The 13,246-nt window shown below is 42.6% G+C and overlaps 1 protein-coding gene across 3 annotated transcripts in view; it reads left to right on the top strand.

Moving 5' to 3' along the window:
- vps13b (vacuolar protein sorting 13 homolog B) overlaps positions 1–13,246 on the top strand; it is a 297,571-nt gene that overhangs the window by 132,421 nt on the left and 151,904 nt on the right. For all 3 annotated transcript variants that reach the window (XM_085290668.1, XM_085290669.1, XM_085290667.1), the window contains one exon: positions 1,224–1,357. In XM_085290668.1, the coding sequence (XP_085146794.1) occupies positions 1,224–1,357 (134 nt within the window). The remainder of the gene's footprint in view (positions 1–1,223; positions 1,358–13,246) is intronic.

Here is a 13,246-nt window from a genome sequence, read left to right as displayed (position 1 = left end):
GTCCAGACCCATTATCAGTTTTGTTCTCTTCCACTTGTGCACATGTGCTCGAGCACACACACACACACACACACACACACACACACACACACACACACACACACACACACACACACACACACACACACACACACAGCTCAGCATCCATATACCTGTGGCCCAAGTCTCCCAGTGATATGCACACATACCTTGACCAACAAAAGTGGATCAAGGTATGTGGGTCAATGGTTAGTTAACCACCTTTTTTGTCATTTTCCCCACCAACATGCTGTTATTGCCATGCCAACGCATTTGGAGATATCTGGGAACATGATGTCTGAGGGCACACTGTACAGCTGTGACATCACTGCTGTTTCTTGAAAACTGTGGGATAGGGCTGCTGAGCAAGGCAGACCTTTAAATCATGGAATATGTCTTAATGTGTCTTTAGAGAGACCCCCCACCCCCCCTTCCCTAACCTCTGACGCCCTGATGGCTTTAACATCCACAGACCTCGGGTTAACCTGCTAGAATGCCCTCGTGCCTTTGTCTCGTTCACCGTATCTATGTATATTTCTCACACTCTGTCTCAAGCTTCCTGTCGTCTTCTTATCGATAACTGGTTCTCTTCCAGTGAAGGTGTGCTTTAGTTCATATAGTTAGTAGAATGGATAATTGAATATGCTTATTACTGTGTGATTTTTGTGCTTGACTGTTGCCATGAGTGTCAGCACAGACAATCAGCCCTCGTCTGGACCACAGCAGGCACACCAGAACATGTCATGTCTAGAAGTTTGTGTGCGTGTGTTCTCGTGTGTGTGTGGGTGTGTGTGTGTCCCCGTGTGTGTGTGCGTGCATGCGTATTCTCTCGGTTTCATAGTTCCCTCTCCTGCTGTAGGAGACAAGAAACCTGAGTGCCAACATTACATCATCTCAATGAAGTGTCAGTTAAACATCATATAACATGATACTTTACAGTAAATGAAAATAACAGTGAATTATGAAGAGAGTGAAATAAAGGATAAATGCAGGGCAAAATTTTCTCATGTTAATAAATAAAACCCAGTTTTTATTTAAGACTTTACAAGGTGCCGCTTCACTTCTGTGGTAGCGGTTCCTTCAGGAGTCAGCTAAATGTTTCAGCAAGTCTATCAGCAGTACAAGTACACACTATGAGAAATGATGGCGCTGATTGTTTAAAAGCTTCATTACAATGTCATGCCTATCACTTTTTTCTTTCCCAGAATCACGTCCACTGTCCATCCCAATGAGGGTGATGCCTGACACCACAGCTGCGGAGTCATGGACGACCTCAGAGGAACAAATGAAGGAGCTCATCGCCCACGCCTGGGATGCTGTTAAACGGCTCACTCTGCAGGTACCAAACTGTCTTTATGTACTGGAACAGGTATATAAGACATTTCTACTACTCCACTGAGCTTGGATGAAAGTTCATTGATCTTGTCCATTAAGATTATTTACAGTTTTTTAGTCACTCAGTGTTACGTTTGGTCTTCACATTCCAAAGGATCAAGCGTACGAACGCATACCCGGATAAAAGTTTGTACGCCTTCTGGGACCAGCAATGCTTTTCCCTGACCACCTATTTCTCTCCTATTTCTATGGTATAATATATTAAAATTTAGCTCATCCCAGCCCAGCTTTGTGCTCTCTGTTGTGAAGCCATATGGCATCCAGGGACTTCTGTTAGTTGTTAACTGATTACCCTCTTTTACATACAGATGCATATACAGTGTCTCATGTCCCATTGTGGCAAGCCGAGTTTCCGTTTGGCCTGCTGGCTGTCTTGGATGTTCCTGTCTGTCTAAGTGTCTAACTGGGAAGTTAAATGCTCTCATCGATTGTCTGTTCGCTGCATCTTGACTGGACTAGTTAGTAGAGACCACATCACAACCAACCCCATCTGAAGCACATCAGGAAGTGCTGACAACTCTCTAGCAGGCCTCCTCTTGATGCAAGAGCTGGACATCATGGTGTGTGCACATATGGGCTTCCCTGCGCATAGTAATCATGCGGGGTACATTACTGCATGGTACATATGGATATCTTTCAGTTCAGTAATGTGTTAGGCTCAGTTTTGGCAGATTAACTACAGTGTGCGAGTATTACTCCGAAAATGCTGGCCACATGTGTCCAAAGTTTTAATCTTGTGTTTTCTTTTTGTTTGTTCATCAATTATTAGGGTATTAAGCCAACCACAGAAAACAACAATAACTAATTTCAAGTATTGCAGCTACAGTGGGGCAAAAAAGTATTTAGTCAGCCACCGATTGTGCAAGTTCCCCCACCTAAAATGATGACAGAGGTCAGTAATTTGCACCAGAGGTACACTTCAACTGTGAGAGACAGAATGTGAAAAAAAAATCCATGAATCCACATGGTAGGATTTGTAAAGAATTTATTCGTAAATCAGGGTGGAAAATAAGTATTTGGTCAATAACAAAAATACAACTCAATACTTTGTAACATAACCTTTGTTGGCAATAACAGAGGTCAAACGTTTACTATAGGTCTTTACCAGGTTTGCACACACAGTAGCTGGTATTTTGGCCCATTCCTCCATGCAGATCTTCTCGAGAGCAGTGATGTTTTGGGGCTGTCGCCGAGCAACACGGACTTTCAACTCCCGCCACAGATTTTCTATGGGGTTGAGGTCTGGAGACTGGCTAGGCCACTCCAGGACTTTCAAATGCTTCTTACGGAGCCACTCCTTTGTTGCCCGGGCGGTGTGTTTTGGATCATTGTCATGTTGGAAGACCCAGCCTCGTTTCATCTTCAAAGTTCTCACTGATGGAAAGAGGTTTTGGCTCAAAATCTCACGATACATGGCCCCATTCATTCTGTCCTTAACACGGATCAGTCGTCCTGTCCCCTTGGCAGAAAAACAGCCCCATAGCATGATGTTTCCACCCCCATGCTTCACAGTAGGTATGGTGTTCTTGGGATGCAACTCAGTATTCTTCTTCCTCCAAACACGACGAGTTGAGTTTATACCAAAAAGTTCTACTTTGGTTTCATCTGACCACATGACATTCTCCCAATCCTCTGCTGTATCATCCATGTGCTCTCTGGCAAACTTCAGACGGGCCTGGACATGCACTGGCTTCAGCAGCGGAACACGTCTGGCACTGCGGGATTTGATTCCCTGCCGTTGTAGTGTGTTACTGATGGTGACCTTTGTTACTTTGGTCCCAGCTCTCTGCAGGTCATTCACCAGGTCCCCCCGTGTGGTTCTGGGATCTTTGCTCACCGTTCTCATGATCATTTTGACCCCACGGGATGAGATCTTGCGTGGAGCCCCAGATCGAGGGAGATTATCAGTGGTCTTGTATGTCTTCCATTTTCTGATGATTGCTCCCACAGTTGATTTTTTCACACCAAGCTGCTTGCCTATTGTAGATTCACTCTTCCCAGTCTGGTGCAGGTCTACAATACTTTTCCTGGTGTCCTTCGAAAGCTCTTTGGTCTTGGCCATGGCGGAGTTTGGAGTCTGACTGTTTGAGGCTGTGGACAGGTGTCTTTTATACAGATGATGAGTTCAAACAGGTGCCATTCATACAGGTAACGAGTGGGGGACAGAAAAGCTTCTTACAGAAGACGTTACAGGTCTGTGAGAGCCAGAGATTTTCCTTGTTTGAGGTGACCAAATACTTATTTTCCACCCTAATTTACGAATAAATTCTTTACAAATCCTACCATGTGGATTCATGGATTTTTTTTTCACATTCTGTCTCTCACAGTTGAAGTGTACCTCTGGTGCAAATTACTGACCTCTGTCATCATTTTAGGTGGGGGAACTTGCACAATCGGTGGCTGACTAAATACTTTTTTGCCCCACTGTACATTACTGTTAAAAGATTAGTGTTTCCTCTTACTAGCTCTCAAAGTTATGGTTACATTTAACTGTCAGCAAGCATATGTCACAACGGGCATCATAAATGAACAAGATTCAATTTTTGCATGTAGTAATAGTTATACTGTTGTGAGTGCATGTAAGTCATCACAGGTGCAGCAGGGTTTTCTGTCAGTGGGCTTATTCATTGTGGGCAATGTGGCTATTTAGTTTCAGGGTTTAGTCACAGCTGAATCATTCCTTAAATTGAGTAGGGCTTTAAGGTGAGTTTCTATGAGCATGTAAACAATAACTATTGAGGCATAAATGAAACAACCCTTCTCAAATTATTTTAATTCCTATTGCTTGGACCACACAATCTGATGTCATTCAGACAGAAAGAGAGCATGTGAATTGAAATAATTCTCCAGAACCGGCGTCCCATGTCAGTACATTGAGCTGTTTACAGTACTTTCACAAGAGTTAACTCAACCCACTAATAGTTTGCTGAGCCCGTCATTGCCTCCACTTTCCTCTGTCCCCTTCGGCTGTGTGACTGGGACCACACCACATACTGCAGCAGTAATTAGGAAACACTCTGTCCTGTTGACATGGGAGTGGAAGCGAACCAAACCGAAAACCCCAACAGCTGGTACCCCAGGTCTTGGATATCCCCAAACTTGAACCACTCCATTTATTTTAGTGTGGTGTAAACAGAATACCTAATGGCTCACACTTCTGCTGCACATGTGCCCAATTTAACATGCAGGGCTTTCTTTCTGACTTTTACAGAAGAGAGAGGAGCAGGAAGGACAGAAAAAAGGTTGGGTTAATGAGACTGGGGGATACAAAGTTACCAAAGTATTTATTATTCCTTAGCTTCTGAGACCACTTAAGACTGTTTAAACAGAACATAAAGATGTGATAGCTAGTGATAGTGTAAACCACTCTTTTTTTTTTTATCCATAGCACTTGTCTGAAATGTGGTGATGATGCTTTGTTGCTGTGGCATTATTTTTCATCTTACAAATGCACAGCGACTGACTGGAAGTGTTTTCATTTTAATAGGAATGAGATTCAAAAATATTGATGCATAAAGTGAAAATGTCTGGAGATGCCATCAGTACAGTAATTAATCATTATTAATCAATCATTATGCTCTAAAGTCACTCTTTTCACCATATTTGCCTTTTTTAATAGGACCAACAAACTATGTTAACATACATTCCTAAACACAGCTTATCTGAATCCGAGCCCTCATATTGCCACACTCTAACCTGTGATATCTCTTCGATTTAAATTATGTGCAGTCCTAGCTATCTCAGTTTGTAAGAGTCTTACCTGTTTAGGAATAATAGATGACACATACAATGAAAATATCCAAGTCATTATTCATAAATAATTAAAGCACCATCAAAAAAGTAAAGAGACTGTCCGTGACAAAGTCAGGCAGCTGATATTGAAAACAGAAAAGCTTGCTGGCTCGTAGACAAATGGAGTTTACACATTACCTATGCTAATTACCTCTTGGATGAACAGAGGTCTCAGTCTTTCACTCGCTTAGAGCAACAGAGCCAGTGTCCACTGCAACATGCATGATGGACTCAGAGTGTTCTGTCCAGCGCACATCATCCTAATTGTGCATGCTTTGTTTTTTGGTAATGTAATATGTTTTTCTATTATTTTTTTAAATAGTCATTTGACATTAGGCGCTGTTGTAAATGTTACGTAGGCTGGAGCAATGTGAAATGTCTACGAGTGGCTCCTGCACTCATCCTTGGAGCTTTCACCCACAGCTTTTCTTTCTTCTTGTGCTTCTGGTCATTGCTATTTACCACATCTCCCGAGCTCTGTTTACTCTCCCTCTTGTTTTCTACTCTTCTCCCCCACTGCTCAGCCGTAGCACTTTTCATCCAGCCATCTCCCCTTCTCCACCCTATTCTCCTGAGGACACCCGTGTTCTTTTTTGGCTCTGATAATAATTGCAAGTGATCAGGATGGTGATTCTATTTCAGGAATTTTAAAATGATTCCTTCTATTTAACACATGAATGTGTTCAGCACTGGCAACAGAGCACGTTGTTACCAAAACTGAAATGGGATCTGCTGAAACAGAGAGACCGTTGCCATGGAAAAATGAAGTAACACTGCTCCCTGCAGCTGCCATGCATTAATGAGTAGGATACTTTTTGAGAAAGAAAAAGAGGGAAAAAAGCAGTGGGGTAAAAAAGGTAAAGCGGTGGAAAGGAGAGGGAGGTGTAGGAAGCTGGGAAGAATACTGGATAAAAATGGGAAGAAGCTGAGGTTGAAGGCAAGTGAGAGATATACAGAAAGGAGAATCATGTGCACTGGATTTGGTGTGGCTCAGATTAAGCTGGCCAGATGGTTTCCATGAACAGGATCTGACCCCCGGATTGAGTGCTTTGTGCAGGCACATTACTTCATCCTCTGCCCCCTCCCTTCATCCTATCATCCTTCCATTCAACACCTCATCCTCCCTGTCTGTCAGAACCCACAATTTCCAAGTGATTTGTAATTACAGCTTTAATTTTGGGCCACTTTAAACACCATGTTTCTTTCAGTATTGGGGAGATAAATTGTTAGCTTTTAAACTTGACAGTCATCTTACAAATCCTGAGAGATGCTGGCTCATCTTAATCATAAGCAATTTGGTAGATATGGCATACTAAAAAATAATTCAGGCTTCTATTATACAGTAAGTCTAAATCCATATACTAACATTTAGCATGATAAATCTGAGTGCAAAAAATAAATGTTATAGTTTTGCAATGAGATTGTTTAAAACGGATGTGCTTAAAAAAACAAAGCAAAAAAGAAACAATTTAACTAACCTGTTATCACCTCACACACGAAACCTACCCACACACTCCTTAGAGTATTTGGTGTCAAACAATATGATAATATGTCAAATAATATATTTCACATTTATTAGCATTTAAATAATACGTGCACACATTATGAATGAGGTACACATATTTTACATATGAGAGTCCGCGATGTAATAGAAAATGAATTGGTGTGTTTCAGCATATGAACAGCATATGAAAATGAATAGCCTGCTATAATTGCTTGCAGTTCCTGATTGTTTAAGTGCTGATTGGCTGAGTGCAAACAGAGAGGGAGGTTAATGCTAAGGACAGAAGGGGTCTCTTCTAACATTAAGTCTCCGCAAGACTGTTCAGCGATTTGAGGATGACAGCAAAAGAATAAAGAACGAGAGAAGGACGGAAAGCGGCACAGGGTGAGGTAGTTAGTGAATATGTAAGAAATACAAAAAGAAAGTATCGCCTGATCTAAATCAAGAGCCCACAATGCAAAAGTAGATGTCATTGGCTGTTTACCCAGTGAGAACACTGTGCGTGGGTGTATGTATGCACACGTTCACATCTTGACGAGTGTGTGTTAATGTGCATGTGTGGCCAGAATCCCATTCCATCATCTGCCGCTGTGTCAATACACTAATGACCTCAGAGCCATTATAGACGCACTCACATATTTGACCCTCTCACCGGACTGTACTGGAAAAGCGCTTACTGAGATTCTCCTGTGTTTTTAGCCTCTTGAATCTCAGCAGTTTAGAGACTTGGAACTGATTTTGATTGAAAAAAACCTCCTGATACACTACAGCGAGTACAGATTTGCCACAGGAGCTGCAATTGCTGACAGAATTGGGATGTTTTAAAATTGTCATAGAAAAATGATGTGCAGTTTATGCCCTGATCTTCTGAATGTGTCTTGGAAAGCTAGTTTGGACGGGAATCGGGTTAAATTGATGGAGCACACATCCACCCTTTGTCTTGGGACAATGAAGGAAGCCGTGCCAAACACAGGTCGAATCAGATCAGTTGGGGTTTAGAACAGCCCAGTTTGGCCTGCTTCACTGGGTCACACTGTATAAATCAGTAGTGGTGAAAATCTGCCAGAGTTAGCCGTTGAATCCTCTTTTCATCTGCAGTCCATCACCATTTGATCCAACTTGGCCTGTATTACATACTGCATAACATTATCACAGCCACCTTGACTCTCTTCAGTTAGCCAAAGGCAAAATTGTCTGGCCACACCATCACCACTATAGATAAACCAAGCCAAGCTTGCTTTTGGCCAAGCTTGCTTTTGGCCAAACTTTAGTCAACCCGTGTTTATATCTGAGGACTTTGCTCTAAGCTGTCAGTTATTCCATGAATCTTGCATCACTTATACTCTAACCTTTAGGCAGTCTCTCTCACCTAGAACAATCTAGCCCATCCTTGGTGCTCAGCCAAACATCAGCGATGTATTCAGACTTAATTTGACAGGGTCCCACTTGTGCTTTTTTGGAGGTGCCACAGTTGTCCTTTTGTGTCGGTATTTCACTGCAGAAAATGGTTTTTAACCTACTGGGTCCATGCAGTACATGCGGGCCGGTTCTACCACATACTTTGGACACTGCCTCCATCTGGCAACAGATGCTTTCTGCAGGTAGATGGACTGTTTGTAGCTCCATGCAAACTGCTAGCATTCTGCCAATGGAGAACCATGTTCAGCCCCATCTGTACTGGCTCACCATGCTGAGGTGGTGGAGGGGTGATTGTTTGAGATTATGGGTGGGAGTAGGTGAGGCGAGCCAGGCCAGCCGCGCTCCTAAGGCCACTGTTGGATCAATAAACGCAGCGATCAAAGTCGCAATTAACCCACCGCGCTAACACAAACAGCTGAGCTAGCAGAAACAAACAAAGCCTTCATGTCACCTAAAGCGTTTATTTTTGCAGATTTCCACCTCGGCCAGGGAGACCTCCAGAGCTTGTCAGCTTCTGTAAGCAGTGTTGGAAGAGAGGAATGCAGGGCCACATAGATGGCTGGCTGCCTAGCCCGTTGTGCGGTGCCAGCCCACGATCTTATTGCTTGTGGTGGCATGTGGGTGAGACACAGCCTATCTGGTGTCAAAAGGAATCATGCTTAAATGTTTTTCTCAAGAAGATCAGGAAATAAATCTGCTCTCTGAGGTTTCCAACCAAAACTTCTATCTCTATCCATGTACCGCAAGATACATCTGCGTAGTGGAATCTTCAGGTACACACATTAATCATGTTAAAATGTTAACGATACAGTTTGTATTATAACACCCACTTTTTGACTATTGTTTTGGGGTTTTGATTTGTTTGTTTGTTTTGGTTTATAGCAAACAGAAAATGCAGGAAGATGTGAAGAAGGAAGGGGAGCAGAAGGTTAAGAGTGGGTGGGTGGGGTAGTGGGCTCTGTGCTCTGAGGACCTTCTGTTCATCTGACCGGCCACTTAGGAAACACAGTGTCCCGTCTGGTGCAGGCACAGGAAGATTACATTTGGAGAGGTATCAGGTTTTTAAAACAAAGGGATGTGTTTTCCGTTTGCTGCCGATCCTTCCACTGAGATTTTTCTGCTCCAGAGTTGCAAATGTTTTCATTGGGGATGCTGAGAGGGTGTTTCTAATTTCCTCTCCTCTATCTCTGGGTGATTTCCTGTGTGTCGTGGCTTTATTATTGTGTGTAGAAAAATAGAGGGAAAAATCTGTCGGTACGTACGTGTTTAAATGTGCAAGTGTGTGCGCGTGCGGCCTTCACATGTTGTGGGTCTCTCTACAGAGGGGTGATCTTGACCTCCAAAGTCTGTGCTCTGCTAAGGTCTGTACAGAGTTAGGGCATCCAAGTTTCTCTTCCCTACAGTGATATGAAAACAATAAGCCTAAGAGCGGATTTGTACAGCGCCGCAGGACTGATATCACACGTATTTCATTGCCTGGGTCGAGTTAGGTGAGGGTGACAGTAATTGCTTGTAGTTCTTGCAAGTACTCTGTTGCATGACTGCTGTGCTGCATATGTGTAAAGATTCAGATTCAGATGTGATTCAGACAGCTAACCCATTCATACAATGGAGCAGTTCAGTTTTCTAACATCTTATCTCCATTTTTAAATACTGAGGGTAAACAGTAGCAATGTATTTTTGCTTTGTTTTGTCATGAGTGCTAAAATTTTGAATCCCTCTTTTGGACAAGGCCGATCTCTCGTTCCTATAATCTGTCAGTTCATGATTGAAACATAAAGCTGTGTCTATGAATGATTATTGGTGAGTAATATACTGTCTGCTGCACTTCTAAGTTGGTCTTAAGAGTAGACGGGCTGTCCTCAATCTAACTCACTGTTCTGTCATTTACTGGCGAGGCCCGGCAGATCCTAAGAGCCTCCTGTGGTTATATAGGCCATTTCCACATGGCCTCAGCCTTTTAAAGCTTGAGTGTGTTTGGCCCTCAGCTTCCTCTCTATTAGAACCTGCTCTGCTGGAACCAGATAAACCATCCTCACAAAGACTCAAGGGAGAAGTACGACACAAGACAGATCATGCACTCCCACTGCTGCTCAGAAGAGCATGAAGTCAGGGATGCTTTTCAGGGGTATTAAGACCCAAAGATTTGAAACAGGGTCGGCACATGTGGCTGTATTCTGAACCCTATCTGATGGTGCGGAGAAGTGATCGGGAATAAAACTGAGCAGAGCTTGACACACACAAACACACAACCCACGAAGAAGACCCCATTTTTAGAACTCTGTGATCTGGTGCCAGAGAAAAGAAACAAAGGGAAAAATGTATTTGGGCATCTTAAAATTTAATCAAAATAACCTCAAAATGGATATACTTCCCCTTTTTTAATGTTTTTAGCTTTTTGTCTTTTTTCTAGTAGTATTTACTCTTGACTGCATGTGGCCTCCCAGCCCAGAACCTACATTTAATTATGGTTGTGTATTGTAGATCAAAGTGTAAGCAGATCCTTGCTCATTTAGAGGGCTGAGAGGAAGGGCTCAGTACCTAAATCTATGGATAAGCGCTGGTCACCTAATAAATAATCAGGCTGTCACTCAAAGATTCAAACTCTCTGGGGCTTTTTTACTGAATCTTGTTTGTTGGCATCCATACTGAGACTTGAACAACCTTTAACTGCTAGTTTCATGAAGATCATTCAAGATGACACGTCCCCACATTATTTTCAGCTAGCTTTGTTCCCTGTCAACCCACTCAGTCTCATTACTGAATGGCAGAGAGCGAATTTTGTTGCATATCAGAGATGTGCTGAGACATGAGACAAATTCATCTGTGTGAGCACAAGTAACAAATGCAGTCTTTTTCTCTGTGTCAGATTCACAAAGCAGTGTCTGCGCTGGTGTACGTATGTAAAAAGAGGCAATCTTATGCACTATTTTTTGTGGAGAATTTACCATCAGGGCAAGCTTGCAAGGAGCAGCAGCCATTCTGGTGAACTGAACAGAAACATCATCTTTTCATTGGCTCCCTATTGAGACCAGAGCTCAACTGATGACCGGGTCCATCCTGACAACTTCAGAGTATAATCTTATCCCAGTAGAGCACTTCCCTCTCATAAGCAGGCTTGCTTGGAGATTCCAGAAGTAGAATGGGAGGCATTCGCTGTAGCTAACAGGGCCCTCTCCTCTCGAACCAGCTCCCAGTTTGGGTCATGTCCTGTTTGTGGTCTCTCTATGCTCTCATTTTCTCTATTATTTTCCTGCTTGTGCCAGCAGTCTTTTCGTGTTCATTGCACCCCACCAAGTTTTTCCTTGTAGGTTTGATTGTTGGGGGTTTCACTTTAATATTGCAAGGTCTGAACCTTACAAAAATCAAACACCTTGAGCTGACTGCTGTTGTGAATTATTTTTTATTTTTGGCATTTTTTTTCTCTTAAACCGCTTTTCATTATGAATCTTTTCTTTAAGTAACTGCTGTCTGCAGCTAGCAGGGGGGATGTGATCTATGATTGTGTACGTGTTCAGTTTTGCAAGAGAACATGCAAGCACACAGTGTATGCTTCTGCAAATGTTTAAGTGTGTCATTTGAGCATGTTTTCACAGTAAAATCCCTGCACGTGCAGCCTCATAAGGAGTTGATTGGCTTCAGTCTCGTTTCTTGTTTAACTGAGATTTCCTGGTCGAAATTGAAAAGTGTTTTTTTCACATTAATAAAAAAAAGTTTATGAATGTGTTGCAAGTGATCCACGTGATCCGTGGCCCCTGAACACGCACACACAGATACTCAAATTGTCCGTCAGTGTTATTCTCCTGACTGAATCTGTTATTGGAGGCAGTAGGTAACTAAAGTATGGTCCCAGGTTCCTGAGCGTTAACTCCATTTGTTATGTTGAAAGATTTTGTTTCACTTTGACAGGACATGATGTCATTGGACAAAAGGAACGGATAATTATGCATCTTTGATTTCGCTTTTCCCCACTGAATCTTCTGTAATAATACAGATATTGTATGAAACCATCTGCCATTCTGAACTTTGGCCCAACTTGAATATGAATATGAATTTTAATCCCTTTCAAACACTGTCAGCCCTATTTATCCATGTAATAATGAGAAATAAATGTATAAACTACATGGCTGTTGAAGCATAGGTCATACACTTTATTATTTGTTGTGCCCGAGTCATTTCCAGGGGCTATCTGTCTTGTTTTTGCTGCAGTTTTATTCCACATTACCCTTAAACCCAGTAGGGTAAAGTTGTGTAACAGATATTCCACACTGCAATTATGCCTCTGGCTTTCACATATTATTTGTGCCCATTTCTATTTTTAAATTCATTTCAGAATTTTCCTTTAGCTGCATTTGGAAACACCGCCTTTCCACGGGTCTACACTAACAGAAAATAAATTTCCACTATCCTATTTAGGATAAAAATATAATTTAGTTTGCCGAGCCTTGTGACTGGCTGGTGAGTAGTGAAAATGTGGCCCGCTGCCACCCAAGCATGTGACGGAACATAATGAGTTTTAGGTCAGCCTGGTATTCCTGTCAGTTTCCTCCTGTCACAGGACATTGTGCAAGTCTCTCTCTCACACACACAAACATACATGAACTTGGCCTGGCCCTCAGCTCGTGGGAGGGGGACATTGTCGCACACACTAACTGCTTCCAGTGCTGTGTTTATTGGCCTGTTACAGAGCTGTTAAACACAATTGTGTGGAATACCAAACACGACCCTGCACAACCTCAACTGCACTTTTACACCTGAGGTTGAGACATAAAACACATACATGCTCTCACTTTCCACTTTGACCTGTGATTACGGGCAACATTTTTTGTGTGTCTGTTGCCATGTCAACCATAACCATGAACACCACGATTCTCCTCTCACATCTCAACGCAGATTTTCCACCTTGAATCAATGCATGCTCAGCAGTGAGAGGGACAAAAGGACAGAGGCATGGGAGGTTGGGGTGATGGAGGGATAGAGGGCTGTAGAGTTGGTCAGAGGGAAGAGATGCTGTCAGTGGTTTTGGCAGTCATAAAAGCAATGATGCATATGGGACATTCTGACCTCAGACTATTTCTCTCTTGGATCTGTCAGCACTGCTCAGCAGTTCCAGTGCTC

This window comes from Mchenga conophoros, linkage group LG11, assembly GCF_057382185.1.
Source record: "Mchenga conophoros isolate Kocher_MC1m ecotype Shallow Benthic linkage group LG11, M_conophoros_male_GT1.1, whole genome shotgun sequence".
In the NCBI taxonomy this organism is placed as follows: domain Eukaryota; kingdom Metazoa; phylum Chordata; class Actinopteri; order Cichliformes; family Cichlidae; genus Mchenga; species Mchenga conophoros.
This window is presented reverse-complemented; position numbering and strand designations above follow the sequence as displayed.